Source organism: Nothobranchius furzeri, chromosome 5 (assembly GCF_043380555.1).
Source record: "Nothobranchius furzeri strain GRZ-AD chromosome 5, NfurGRZ-RIMD1, whole genome shotgun sequence".
Taxonomy (NCBI): domain Eukaryota; kingdom Metazoa; phylum Chordata; class Actinopteri; order Cyprinodontiformes; family Nothobranchiidae; genus Nothobranchius; species Nothobranchius furzeri.
In genome coordinates this window covers 40,746,626-40,760,522 of record NC_091745.1, presented here as the reverse complement: position 1 = coordinate 40,760,522, position 13,897 = coordinate 40,746,626, and the positions used below count along the sequence as shown (strand labels likewise).

Below are 13,897 nucleotides of genomic sequence, written 5' to 3'. Positions count from 1 at the left end.
AGTTTAAGCAAAAGAGATGCTTGTTTTATGTTAGGGCACCTCCCGCGTAACCCCTAAAGTTTGTGTTGTAAAGAACGCATCACCTGTTCACATATAGTGTTTGTCCATGATAATGTATTTGTTGTTTTGAATGAAGGTTTTTACTGGGCTTTGATTTTCTACTATTAAGAGCTCAGCCGCCAACGAATCAAACGAGAGCAACACTTTGTTTGTCGTGTAACCAAAATACAAGTGAAGTAAAACAAAACCAACCAACCCGACGCTCAAAGGCTAGACATGCGTGCCTAAACGCACCGTGTCAATTTAAAATTACGGGATTAACAAACAAATAAAAGGGAAGCAAATTATTTCAGCTGATAAGGAAACAATATTGTAAAACTAAAAATGTACAACAACGGGCACGTTTAAATGGTATTCAATCCTGCACTTTGAATGTTTCAGGTGTTAAAAATATTCTAATGTTCTTCAAAAATCACACAAAAATAATTATGATGAAATTATTGGTTAGGCTATACTAACCAGCTTTCGCAAATTTCTTTGAAAAAGGATTCGCAAACTTTCGGGTTAATCAGTCAGGATTTTTAATAGGTCCTTCATACATTTGACCTTTGTTACAAGAGTATGTTTAATTTTCTTTAATATAAAACAGTTTAAACAAATTAAATGTAACCTTAGGTGACCTGGTTCCAAATTTGTCATGTCCATGGGCTTCTACAGATATCACACATGGGTAAATATTGGTGTGCATAAAACTGTGCTATAACAGAAAATCCGTAGTTAACAACATTTAATCCAATTGCTATTTAAACGTAACAGGAAAATTTTAAATAATTAAGATTTTCCTAATATTAAGAAACAACATCTAAATAAATAAATACACCAGCAACTGTTTGGTGCAGTCCCTATCATTATTTACCCTTTTGCTGAATGAGGCATCATTAAAAATGAATAAACTTGGATAATATTTGGTCTGATAGTAGTTCATCTTTCTTTTCTTTCCTTTTTTCTTTTCCATCAATGTCTTTTCCTATACTGTTTCCATGTACTTCATAGTGGACATTGAGTCAGTTGTGTATCTTGGCTGTATTGTTAAATAACCAATATTCTAAATTAAAAAAAAAGTCTTTTATACTTTTATTATGAAACGACGACCCGGAAGTGTTTCTTGTGTTTTTGCTGGTATTTGTCTTTAGGGGGAGGAGGTTCGTTATTCAAGTTGAGTGTTTGCATGAATCTTGTCAACAAACTCAGAAAGTTGTATTTGCGAGTGTGGCCAGATGGACGTTTCTTGACAGAAGCATTCACACTTCGAGGAAAGCGGTGAGATTTATTTAGCTGTCACATATTCTAAAGGAATCGCTGCAGGTGTTTACGTAGCACGAAGTGGACGTTTTGTTTAGCTAGCGAGGTACCACCAGTACGCTAACGGCAGGTCTCTGAGGCCCGGTCGGTAGGCTGCTGAGGATTCAGGGAGGCTAGCATCGCGTTGACGTCTAGATAATTATTAGTTTTCTGGCAAACAGATAGTTGTTCTGACTAGCTGCTATGCTAACAGTGGCTAATCAGCTTGGGTGCACACTGGGGTGAGCAAACAGAAAAACTAACGTTTATGTTTTTACTCACAATCCAAGTGCTCATCATGTGTCACGGATGAAATATTCAGCTTTAATAATTTAAATGTCTTCAGAGCTGAGTCTCATAAGGTGGAGTAAATGTCATCTGAGCTGTGACCCCGCTGGATTCTTCCAGAACGGACTTTTTGTTTTGAAGTGAGGCCATGAGTGCTGTCAACATCACCAGAGAAATCCTACACAGGCAGATCAGGGTGAGGAAAGAAAGCACGGTGTGTCCATGAGAAGAGCTTCTGTGTATTGATCTTGGTTCACGTCTTCAGGACAAGAGAGCGTCTGGATTTCAAAGGTTCTACCATGTGACTGACCCTTTCATTAAGAGACTTGGGCTGGAAGCTGAGCTTCAGGTCAGTGATCACAGAGATTTATCCTTTTCCCTCTTCTTCCTCCCAAAATGTCTTAGTTCTGAGCAGTAATGAAGCTGTAAAATGATACTACTAGGGTCATTAACCGTAACTGTGTCCACAGGGCCATACCGGCTGTGTGAACTGTTTGGAATGGAACGAAAATGGAGAGTAAGTCTGAAGAGCCTAAAACTTTACTTTGGCCACATTATTGACCCTTTGCACCGATGTCACCTAATCACGTGGGTCCACCATGGTGGACGGCAAAAGCATGTAAACAGTGAGCGACACGATTACTAAACAAAGGGAAAAGTAGAGCCTGAAATTGTTTTTGCGATCAAAACAAAAACAAAACTCGTCCAGCATTCCTTCAACTAGTCCATGCCCAGTTCAGTTATCAGAAGAAGTTGCACATCTAGCGGGGGCTAATATGGGCCATTCCCATCTGTACCTGGTCGGCTTGGCCCGGATAGCATAGCTTGCTTACATTATCTTGGTGGCCTGCCTTTTTTCAGGGTGCAACAAGACTGTTTTTCAGCCCTCTTTCTGAGAGGGTCTGCTTCAGGCTGACCAGGGCCAACACTCCCCCTGCTGACAGCAAATTCACACCTTCCATTAGAGCAAGCCTCTGATTGGTGGGTCGAATCAGCCCACATGGGCTTAAGGCATGCTCAATTCATTATCATTCATTATCATGCTGATTACATAGAAGCTGAAAATGTCTCTGACTGCATTCCTTGCATACCTAAGCAAGGATGTGTGGAATCAACCGGGCCAGGCTGGGGCCGACTGGAGCTATCCGGGCAGGGCCGACCAGGTACAGATGGGAATGGCTCATAGAGAGCGGTATGTTAACTAGCTTACCAACGTTAGCTTACGTTCTCTCTGCAGCTGTTCATCGATTCAATTCAATTCAAAAATACTTTATTAACCCCAGAGGGAAATTGATTGTTGTAGTAGCTCAGAATAATAATAATAAAGTCATCAAAGAGTTGTTGTATATTACAATGGCTGTTGGCAGGAAGGATCTCCAGTAGCGGTCAGTGTTGCAGCGAAACTGAAGAAGCCTCTGACTGAAGACACTCTTCCGTTGTCGGACAGTCTTGTGAAGAGAGTGCTCAGGGTTGTCCATCATTTTCTTGATTCTCTGGAGAATCCTTCTTTGCATTATCTCCTCCAGTGGTTCCACAGTCGTCCCCAGAACAGAACCAGCCTTTTTATTAGGCTGTTGAGCCTTTTCAGGTCCCTGCTTCTGATGCCGCTACCCCAACAGACGATGGCTGAAGAGATTACACTCTCAACAACAGACTTGTAGAAGATCTGCAGCATCTTGCTACAGACACTGAAGGACCTAAGCGTCCTCAAGAAGTGCAGTCCGCTGTGTTCCTTCTTGTAAACGGCTTCGCTGTTCTCTCTCCAGTCTAGTCTGTTGTCCAGGTGAACTCCAAGGTATTTGTATTCCTCAACCACCTCCACTTCTTCTCCCATGATGGAAACACTGTTTGACTCCAGCCTGTTTCTTCTGAAGTCTAAAATCATCTCCTTTGTTTTGTTCACATGTTGCTGACTTTGCCTAAATTCGCCCCTCTGGATTTATAACTTTATGTTATAAACAGCGTTTCACTTTACACCAAAGCTGGTTGTTAAAAAGTCCGGATCCCTACCAGCTTCTGTTGCTGGTGGTGTTACCGGGTCCAGCTGCTGCTCTCACACCGGAATGAGAAGATCTCTGAATGCCGACGCTCATATAAATAAATAAATAAATAAATAACGTCATTTTAACACACGTAATCATACATCGGAGCTTTAATATTGTTAATAATTATCTCGCTTTACACTACAGAGGACGGAGCGCAGCCTCCATGGTGAAATACCCATCCATCAGGATTATCAATAACTAGTATAAACACATCATTTATCCTTGTCCCTGTCTTCCTCGTGAAATAAATGAACGTTAATCTTACCCGATAAAAACATGTTCGCTGCAAATCTGAGGCCTGCTAGTCCGCTTGATTGATCGCTGCAGTTCATCTCCGTCCTCAGTCTCCATCAAAGTTATTAAAAAGAAAAAACGAGTTGCGTTTACGTCCTTGTCTCTTAGTGCAGCCGACCACGCAGCAAGCTAAAACCATTTTACTGTCAAATCAACCAAATAAAAGCCATAAAGGCTACAAACTGGCTTGTTTAGACTAGCTTCACTGGAGTGTCTACGGGTGTAAACGGTCTTTTTGCCGTCCGTCATGGCGAAGGGGCGGTCTCATGAGTGGTGTGACGTCACGTGCAAAGGTCAATAGCATCCTGTGTTGCTTTACTTTTGCTGGGTTTGGTTTGGTTTGATTCTTCATAGATCGGTACACTTGATCAGTTATGGATTATCAGTTCTGATTGCCAACAAAAAATGTTAACAGTAGTGGGGGAAGTTGGTTTATAACACAGTAATCCAGTTAGTTAAAGTCAGGACAAACTATGTTTTTTTTTTTGTTTTTTGTTTTTTTTACACAGAATAAGATTTAAAATGCAACATTATTTTAGTTTGAGTTCAACCCTTGAATTATCTTATTAGTTCTAAAATAATATTCAACCAGTTGTTTTCAATGAGCTGAACTTGTGCTTGTAATCCTCTTTTTATTCAGTCTGCTGGCTTCGGGTTCAGACGACCAACATGCTATCATTTGGGATCCATTCAAACACAAGAAGCTTACGACTATGCACACAGGTCACGCTGCTAATATATTCTCTGTGAAGGTAAGGAGGAGGTTTTGGAGCATTGGGGTGATTTTGTTAGTGCGCTGTGAGTTAGACTGACGCCGTGACAGAAATAAAACGAATACTCGGAGGACTGTTTGTTTCTGTGTCTGTCCTCACAGTTCCTGCCACACTCTGGGGACAGGATCCTGATAACGGGTGCAGCCGACACCAAGGTCCACGTACATGACCTGACGGTGAAGGAAACCATCCACATGTTTTCAGATCATACCAACAGAGTTAAACGCATTGCCACCGCCCCCATGTGGCCCAACACCTTCTGGAGTGCTGCAGAGGACGGCATCATCAGGTGAGACCCCACTGCTGCCCATTGCCATGTTTTTTTTTTACACACAAGTATCACAAGTGATGCTGGTCGTGAGGATTTTGCTTCATGCTTATACCGTTTATTTTGCTTCCTACCCACAGACAGTACGACCTGCGGGAGAACAGTAAGCACTCTGAGGTGCTGATCGACCTGACGGAGTTCTGCGGTCAGCTAGTCGAGGCTAAGTGTCTAGCAGTCAACCCGCGGGATAATAACTACCTGGCTGTGGGAGCTAATGGCCCCTATGTCCGCCTCTATGACGTCAGGATGATTCACAACTACAGGTTGTCGTTCGTGACGTCGTACCAGTGTCATATTAACACTTCTGCGTTGTAAACCTGTTCTGCTCCTCACACAGAAAATCACTGAGTCAGAGCACGTCGGCTGCTGTGCACACCTTCTGTGAACGGCAGAAGCCCATCCCAGATGGAGCAGGGCAGTATTATGTAGCAGGTAAATGGCTTAGCTAACAGAAAGGTTTAAAAGTTAAGCCTGGTTCATGCTTCTCCGTCAGCTCCGCAAGGGAGAGACACGCACGGATTGACGGAAGCGTTTTGCTCTCATACTTCTCCGTCTCCTGGAGAGCGTTGCAAAGCAATTGCCCGGCAGGACAACAGAGGGCGTAGCGCTGTTCTGTGGTATCCTGTCATGTATCGGTCCAAGATCGTGTGTTTATATTGTGTTTTTTGTGTATATAAGAGACTTTTAACACGGACAATTTGTCTCTCATTCTCCCACCGCTTCATGCGCTCCCCACCTCTAAACCCACGTTTCCTGTCATTTCCGTCCACAAATAAAACGCTTGCTGCGCATCTTTTCACTCCTCCAGTCACGGGAGAATTAAACATTCATATTTTTAGGTTTTTTTCGCGAGGTATTCTTCAAGCTTCTCCGTGTCTGCTGCTAGTTATCCTCGGCTCTCTTTGCAATGGCGGCGCTGTAAACAACAGTGGCGTCCTGACCAATCACAAGCTTGCGTAATCTGTCTCGTTCGACGGATGTTTAAAAAAGTGGGCTCGACTCCGTACGTACTTGCGTGCCTGCCGGAGCCCTACGCAAGGACAGATAATGGCGTTGCGTGTCTCCGCACTGACGCAGACGGAGAAGCATAAATCAGGCTTTAGCCGAGAGGAGTGTCATCTTTTTGTGCATAAATTCTCCAGGGCACCTGCCCGTGAAGCTGAGAGACTACAACAACCGCCTGAGGGTCCTGGTGGCCACGTACGTGACCTTCAGTCCAGATGGCACCGAGCTGCTGGTGAACATGGGCGGGGAGCAGGTGAAGTCCCGCACGATGAGCAGATGAGGTTTTATCGTTTAACTCACAGCTGTAAAGTTGGATTTTTCTTTATCTTTCCTACAGGTGTATCTGTTTGACTTAACATTCAAGCAAAGACCGTATACCTTCTTCCTTCCTAAAAAATGCTCGCCGCCAACAGGTAACACTGCGCCACAATATTCAGATACTCTTGTTATTAGATCGTAGCGTGTTAGCTAATCCCTGTATCTGCGGCTCTTCAGGAGATGTGCAGAATGGGAAGACGACAAACGGCGTCTCCAATGGAGTTCATTTGCCAGCCAGCTATATTTGTTTTACTGGAAGCAAAGTACACTCGAGGTAGAAAGGATCCCTTTTCTGTGCCCGCTTGAATTTGGTCTGAGCAAAGTCACTGAAAAGGTTTTCTCCTGCTTCTCCTTTTTAGTTCTACTGAGCTTCCTCCTCACTTGGAGGTGATGAAGCAACAAGCTAACGACGCGTTTGCACGCCAGCAGTGGACGCAGGCCATCCAGCTGTACAGTTTAAGCATTCATCAGGCCAGCAGCAACGCCATGCTTTATGGAAACCGCGCGGCAGCCTACATGAAACGCAAGTGGTCGGTGTTTCTGATATTATTAGAGAAGCGATTTGTTGTCTTCTCCTGAAGGTTTTGAAATCGGCTGTTTGTGTTTGTCAGGGATGGAGACCATTACGACGCCCTGAGGGACTGTGTGAAGGCTCTCACACTGAACCCGGGGCATCTGAAAGCACATTTCAGGCTGGCGCGCTGTCTGTTTGAGCTGAAGTATGTGTCTGAGGCCCTCGAGTGTCTAGATGACTTCAAAGGAAAGTTTCCAGAACAGGCTCACAGCAGTGCCTGCGATGGCTTGGAGAAAGACATCAAGGCTGCACTTTTCTCCAAATCAGAATCAGGTGGGAGATGGGAAAGTCTAAATAAGTTGGGTCAGTTAATAAGGGGCGTTTGGAGCTTAAACACTGACCTGTGACACGCTTTTCTTAACGGAAACCAAACTAGTCAGCATTTATTTAAAAATAAATAAAAAGAACTAAACTACAAACAAGTGAATCGTGACCTAACTGTCATGAAATCAGTGGGAAACACAGAAGCAGTGAAACTGTACATTTGATAAGTAAGTTTGCTCTCTAGGTTGTTGATTTCATATTTTTCCAGAATGAAAGGAATAAATTAGGGTTCCTCTTGTTGTTTCTCGTCTCCAGCAGAGGACAAGAAGGGAAACAGCTCCATCAGGTTCCATTCGTTCAGTCGGAAAGAGTCCATCCCCGAGGACGAGGTCTGGTTGAGGGAGTGCAGTTTTGACTACAAGCACCGATACTGTGGCCACTGCAACACCACCACCGACATCAAGGAGGCCAACTTCTTTGGGAGGTCAGTCTGCTCCGGCCTCACTAGGGGGCAGTGTTCAGCTGAGAGGAGAAGTCACCTGATCTCAATCACAATGTAAACGAAACACAAAGGGCCTCGGCTAATAACCGGTGATTATGAGCTACCAGCTCCTGCCTGAAGACTGCATGAAGCATTCTCAGTGCTGCTGGGAAAACCGAGTGAACCCGCTGAACCGAATAACTGATCCTGGGATTTAACCTCACACCCACTTTGTGTCAGGCCCGGGTCAGTTTATTGAATTTAAGCCTCATCTTTATACTTTTTATTTGTTTCCTATTCAGAAATCAGTTTGAACTCCAAACGAATGGATGCATCACTTTAGAAGGAACGAGATTTGTTTTGTGTCTAAAAGGCAATTTTGTAGAAAAGGAGATGGAGCCATCATAAATCCCTGTGACGGTTTCAACAAGGAGGTGGAAACATCCTCCAGAGGTTCTGGTCCACATCAACATGACATCATCTTAGGGTTACATAGGGATGGGTACCGAATTCGGTACTTTTTGCAGGGTATCTGCGGGTCCTTAAAAAGTCTTAAATTAGCTTTTCCAAATTTAAGGCCTTAAAAATCCTTAAAAATTACAAATAATCCTTAAATACAATTTCCAAAGGTCTTAAATTAACAAAGACCCAATAAACAAAATTCTTTTATTTTTATAAAATTTTTGTGAATTTCTAGTTAGTGTTCAGCGTTTTTTGTGTACGATGTTGGCGTAAGCGGAACCGTACACATTCAGTTGGTTGTGAAAGGGGACTATTTTTAGATGAGCACATTAGCTGGTTAAGCTAGTGGGAACTTGCGCCATGGGAAAGTGCAAGTTTAATGGTAACTGGATGATTAATCCCACGTTCGCTACGTGGTTAGCACCGGTTCCAGGCAATAGCTGGAGATTATAGCTTAAATTTAATTTAAAAAAATAGCTTAAATTTGGTCAAAGTGGCCTTAAAAAAGGTCTTAAAAAGTCTTAAATTTGGCTCCCTTAAACCTGCAGATACCCTGTTTTAAGGTACCGACCGAATTCCATAGTACCGATCGAGCACTGATTCACGTCATTTCAAACGGTGCCTCGTTTCGGTACCCGTCCTTCATAACGAGAACTTGCCAAGACAGCTGCGCATGCGCAAGAGCGTTATGTCGTCGGTCGCTGCGAGCCAGTTGTAAACAGAGCAGCATGGTAGAAAGAACGCACGCTAAAGCTTGGGTCCACTTCACTAAATGTGATGGGTAACTGGGTGATGATGAAACCAGCGACAACGATCATGATGTTCCTCCACATCCCAAAGGTTCTGGACTGGACTCAGATCTGGTGACGGTGGAGTCCTGTGGAGTCACGGTCATGTCTTAGAAACCAGTACGACGATCTGAGCTTCGTGACATGGTGCACGATCCTTCTGCTGAAAGTAGCCATCAGAAGCTGGGTCCATGTAGTCCTAAAGGGATGGACAACTGGACTCGGGTTGTTCTTCATGGTGGTGTCACCAAATTCTGACCCGACCTTCTGAACTCTGCATCTTCAGCATTAGACCAGGAAACTTTTTTTCACAGGCTGCAGGCTGCGAGGCCAAACAATCTGGAGAATATCGGAGACTCCGCCCCTTAACCAATCAGTGATTGACAACCGTCTGATGTTGTATTTTCAGCACGGTGCACTCGGATACCGCTGAAGTTGGTTCTAAAACGGATGACACCACCATACCCCGAGCAGAGCCGGGCCGAGCCGCTCTGGTTCTGTTTAAACTAGTCCCGGTTTCCTGCTCCGAGACGACAGGTGCTGCTGGAGTCCATCAGGACCAGCATTCTGGGGTTCAGACATGCTGCTCTGCAGACCTTTGCAGGAACCAGTGGTTATTTGAAGCTAGAACCAGTCTGACCAGTCTCCTCTGACCTCTGACATTTTCATCCACTCAGCTGCTGCTCACTGGGTGTTTTCTCCTTCCCGACCGTCCTCTGTAGTCTCTAGAGATGGTTGTTGGTGAAAATCCCAGTAGATGAACAGTTTCTGGCACCACCGAGACTCAGTCTGGTGCTCGGTTTGACTTTCAGCACAGCTCCATGCTACCATCTGACTGGCTGACTTCCTGTCCGTTTAACAAGCTGTTAAACTGGCGTACCTAATGAAGCGGCTGCTGAGCGTGTCTGAGGTATTGGTTACAAATGCAACATCATCCTTCTGTGAGGTGGGGACTTTTACTGGGAAAGAACCAGACTTTGTTTAGGATTCAGGTTTTTACTTTTGACCCCATCGCTGTCGTTTCAAAAACCTCTTTCAGATTTATAATCAACATCTGTAACCATAACCCTGTAATTAAGTCAGAACGTGGATCAAATTAGGTGAAGTCATTAAAAACCGGTCCGTCCCGTCTTAAAGCCTTGTGTGTCACAAGGTGGTGGTTTTATCTTTACCTGATGGCTTTGTTTTAGTTCAGGATCGAGTTGATCTGTCTGTTTGACGAGAACTGCTCACCGTTGTTTCTGAACCTCATCTACCAGAATATCCTGCTCAGTCACTGTCTTTACTGGGAGCGTCCTCGACAGCATTCTCAAGCGAGGCTTGCAAACGTTTCCAAGTAAAGCAGCTCTGAGTAGGAGCTCCTTCTCCCAGGAACGGGAACCGAACGGTGGGTCTGAATGCTTCTCTTCCTTCTCAGCCAAGGCCAGTACATTGTGAGCGGCTCTGACGACGGCTCTTTCTTCATCTGGGAAAAGGAGACGGCTAATCTGGTGAGGATCCTTCAGGGGGATGAGTCAATAGTTAACTGCTTACAGCCACACCCCAGCTACTGCTTCCTGGCTACCAGTGGGATTGACCCCGTGGTTCGGCTATGGAACCCCAGACCGGAGGTAAACGCCGATATTTGTGGATTTTTACACAACTGCCGTGTCACTTGAGGTCATATTGACCCACCTGTGTGTTTTTCCTACTCCAGACCGATGGTGAGAACGGGCGAGTAGTGGAGGACATGGAGGGAGCTGCTCAGGCTAACCAGCGGCGTATGAACGCTGACCCACTGGAGGTAATGCTGCTAAACATGGGCTATCGCATCACGGGCCTGCGTGGGGTCGGCCCAGATGGTTCTGATGATGAAGACAGCTCAGAGGGACAAGTACAGTGCAGGCCGAGCTAAGCGGACAGTCTTCCATTCTGTAGACTGGCTCCAGGGCGTGAAGCACCCCCCTGCTCCTGTGTGACCCCCCCACCCCAGGCTGAACACTGAGTGAATGTCACGCCACACTATGTCACACTATGCATCACCCACCTGAGTACAGATCTGCTGGAGATGGTTTTTGGAGGATGGAGGAGGGTAGAGATGACGCCCTTCTCCCCTTTTTTCCAAAGCACCAACAGCACCTCCGCCTGTCCCCTCCCCGCGGCGGCACGGAGAGCACCTCCCACGTCACTGCCCAGGGTCTCACATAGGAGGAGGAGTCCAATTTAAACTGCTATTTTGGAGGTGTTGGACAGTCAGGTGACCTATTTTCAGGCCAGCATGTCCACGTTGAGCGAGACCAGAGGACGGAGCTGCATCTGCGGTCTGAGCAAACGCCGCAGCAACCGAGTCCCGAGTTTTCCGTTTTTTCACAGGAAGCCGAGCGCCAATCGTAACTTTTCTCTTCATATTCACGAGCCTTGTTTAATTTAGCCTGTCTAGGGAAAAGAATTTATTTTATGCCAAAGGTTGGCATCTATGATTTAAACAGCCAAGGATTAACGTTTGGTTTCTACTTTTCAGTCACGCCGTTTTTAGAGTCTGAATTATGGGCTGGTTGTTTACACATCAACAAAACCTAAGTAGGAACCACTTGTAACAAATCTTTTGTCCCACTTTCTTTGCACATGCTTGTTTGTGATGAAACGCTAAACTTTTCGGAGAATAAGTGGGACACAGATGATCGTTTGTGCAACATTATAACTGGTTGTGAAGTATTTGGAGGCCGTAGGGTTCCCAGCTGCATGGCTCCTACATTAGTCCTCCGCTGCAGGAGGTTCCTCTGAACAAAGCTGTGTGTGTGTGTGTGTGGGGGGGGGGTGTAACAGGCGTCAGAAGAAGAGCTAATTATTATTATTAATTTAAATGAAATCCAACTTTATGAATTGGCTCTTAGCAACATGAATCCAGAGGCTTCCATGTTTTACTTTGTTCATATAAAGGTGTCTATTTTGTTCTCTAAGGAATCATGTCGTCTTTGATGCAAACAATAATAAAAACACTGAATACCTTGCTGGTGTTTTCTTCCATCACTCACTAAGTCATCCCTGCTTTCACGTGAAGCCGAACAGACACAACACTAAGTAGGTTGGGAAGATAAACCGCCTGTGGAGCTGCGGTTCGCTCATCTATCAGCGTCTGCTCGTTTTGCTGACTCCAGCAGCAGATGGGAGGGGGGGGGGTCTGATGGCCTACATACTGAAGAAATGAGGGTACACCCGGCTTTGAAGAACAATGCGTTGTTGCTGACTGGCTAAAACCAGTTTTAAATGGACTCATTAAATTATTGCTGCAGCTATCTTACCTTTCACCCCCACAGATGTGATTTTGTGTGTTTTCCTAACTTTCTCAGCTGGAGGAAGCCACGCTAATGACCGTGACAGGAAAACCTGACTTTGGCTTCCCGCACAGCTGTGGACAAACATTTTGAGAACGACACCGGTTCTACTTCAGTGGTTTTAGATCAGTGGTCAGATGTCCCCACTGAAGTAGAATTATTTGTATTTCATATGTTTCAAAAGGTTTGGAGGTGTGATCAGCTGAGAAGTGGTCATAAGATCAGGAGAGTTCCTGGATCAGGGACTCAAAATCCAAAGGTTTATTTTTTTCTTGGGTCATTTGGTTCTGACCCCTTATGGTACGAGGCTCTATCACGCTAGAAAAGACATTGATCATCACCAAAGTGTTCTTGGACGGCCAAGAGGGGTTTCTCTTGGAGGATGTTTCCGTTTCAAACTTTTTATCTAATCTGGGACTAAACCTAAACTGTGGGGGAGGGAGTCCACTCCTCTCAGGAAGGTTCCTCAGGAGGATCACTGAGGAGCTCGTGTCCGTCTCCAGCAGACATCGAGTGTCAGAGGACACACTGACCTGGACAGGTCTCCACTCCATCACTGTCACACAAAGACCAAGTTGAAGCCAAAGCCATTTTCAAACTAGCATCGTTCTCGACTCGAGCCAACACCATCTTTGTAGTTTTTTTTTCTGTCGCAGCTCTAAGGCCGCTTAACAGAGCGCTGTGATTGGATGGCACTAAAATTGTTCAGGCCAATGGTAGACCTGCTAAGGCTGCAATCGGAGGATCTTTTGTGACGTCAATGTTTATATTTTTTGTATTGCATCACAGGATTGTGTTGCAAGAAACAGCAAAGTTTGCCTATAATTTGAGTGTTTTGCACATTTGGAGCTGGGATTTAGTGAAGCGGATGGATCCTTGCTGTGTGGTTGGATGTTTGGCCCATGGGAGGCTTGATAAGAAGATTTAGTGGAATTTCCTCAGTAAAGAACTGCAAAATATGAAAAACCGGGCGACCCGGACTGTCCAACGAAAGCCTGGATTCCTAAAGCAATGGACAGTTTGTGAGGCTCATGTTGTTTATGGTTAGTCCACGTGACGAATTATTTGTTAACTAGAGAAGCTGATTTCAAAAACATTGTGTATTTTTAAATCCAGAGTCACGTTGTTTTGGCGTTCTGATTCAGGTGTCTCAACCCACGATCATTATAATAATAAATAAGGACACTGACTAACGAAGATTAACCCAGCTTTGCAGTCGCTGAGGATGCATCTGTTTTCTTTGGCAATCACCCATAGGTGATGTAAATCACCTTTGGGTGATGTAAATAACGCTGTGACTGCTCGTCTGAGCCGACTCATGCTTTTAGCAGGACCACAGCTTTCTGTTTTTCTGAAAAGATCGGCCCAACTTTCCTTGAAATAATCGTAGGCCTCCAGAGTTTGGCAACCCTTTAAATTTAATTCTATTAAATGAAAATAAATCCCCAGCAGATTTGATGACAGAGGCGAGTCTGCCATACACAGGCGCCACCGGTCCCTACAAACACCTCTAGCAGGCACGGCGGGTTAAGGCCTAGTCCACACGTAGCCGGTTTTTTTAAAAACGAATATCCGCCCCTCCAAAAACTTGCATCCACACCACAGCGTTTAAAAAAAAAACT

At 44.9% G+C, this 13,897-nt stretch overlaps 1 protein-coding gene across 3 annotated transcripts; it reads left to right on the top strand.

Moving 5' to 3' along the window:
• Nucleotides 1-1,179: 1,179 nt before the first annotated feature.
• On the top strand, nt 1,180-11,087 carry wdtc1 (WD and tetratricopeptide repeats 1). Of its 3 annotated transcripts, none has more exons than XM_015975916.3 (16): nt 1,180-1,320; nt 1,750-1,825; nt 1,895-1,978; nt 2,100-2,146; nt 4,609-4,720; nt 4,843-5,030; nt 5,150-5,332; nt 5,407-5,501; nt 6,212-6,327; nt 6,412-6,487; nt 6,570-6,666; nt 6,752-6,922; nt 7,004-7,239; nt 7,546-7,714; nt 10,379-10,571; nt 10,658-11,087. In XM_015975916.3, the coding sequence occupies exons 2-16, from the start codon at nt 1,778-1,780 to the stop codon at nt 10,853-10,855; spliced, it is 2,013 nt and encodes a 670-aa protein (XP_015831402.3). In that variant the 5' UTR covers nt 1,180-1,320; nt 1,750-1,777; the 3' UTR covers nt 10,856-11,087. The 3 variants fall into 3 exon arrangements, with proteins under 3 accessions (XP_015831402.3, XP_015831403.3, XP_015831401.3); XM_015975917.3 differs by having other exon boundaries at nt 1,182-1,320; nt 1,688-1,825; nt 7,549-7,714; XM_015975915.3 differs by having other exon boundaries at nt 1,182-1,320; nt 1,688-1,825.
• The last annotated feature ends 2,810 nt before the right edge of the window (nt 11,088-13,897 follow it).

What these genes read in the sequence shown, in the direction of transcription:
- wdtc1 (XM_015975916.3), top strand. Translation starts at nt 1,778, where the DNA reads ATGAGTGCTGTCAACATCACCAGAGAAATCCTACACAGGCAGATCAGG. An exon ending in TGAACATGGGCGGGGAGCAG is followed by an intron (nt 6,328 to 6,411) that starts GTGAAGTCCCGC and finishes TCTTTCCTACAG; the next exon opens with GTGTATCTGTTTGACTTAAC. An exon ending in TTTCTCCAAATCAGAATCAG is followed by an intron (nt 7,240 to 7,545) that starts GTGGGAGATGGG and finishes TCTCGTCTCCAG; the next exon opens with CAGAGGACAAGAAGGGAAAC.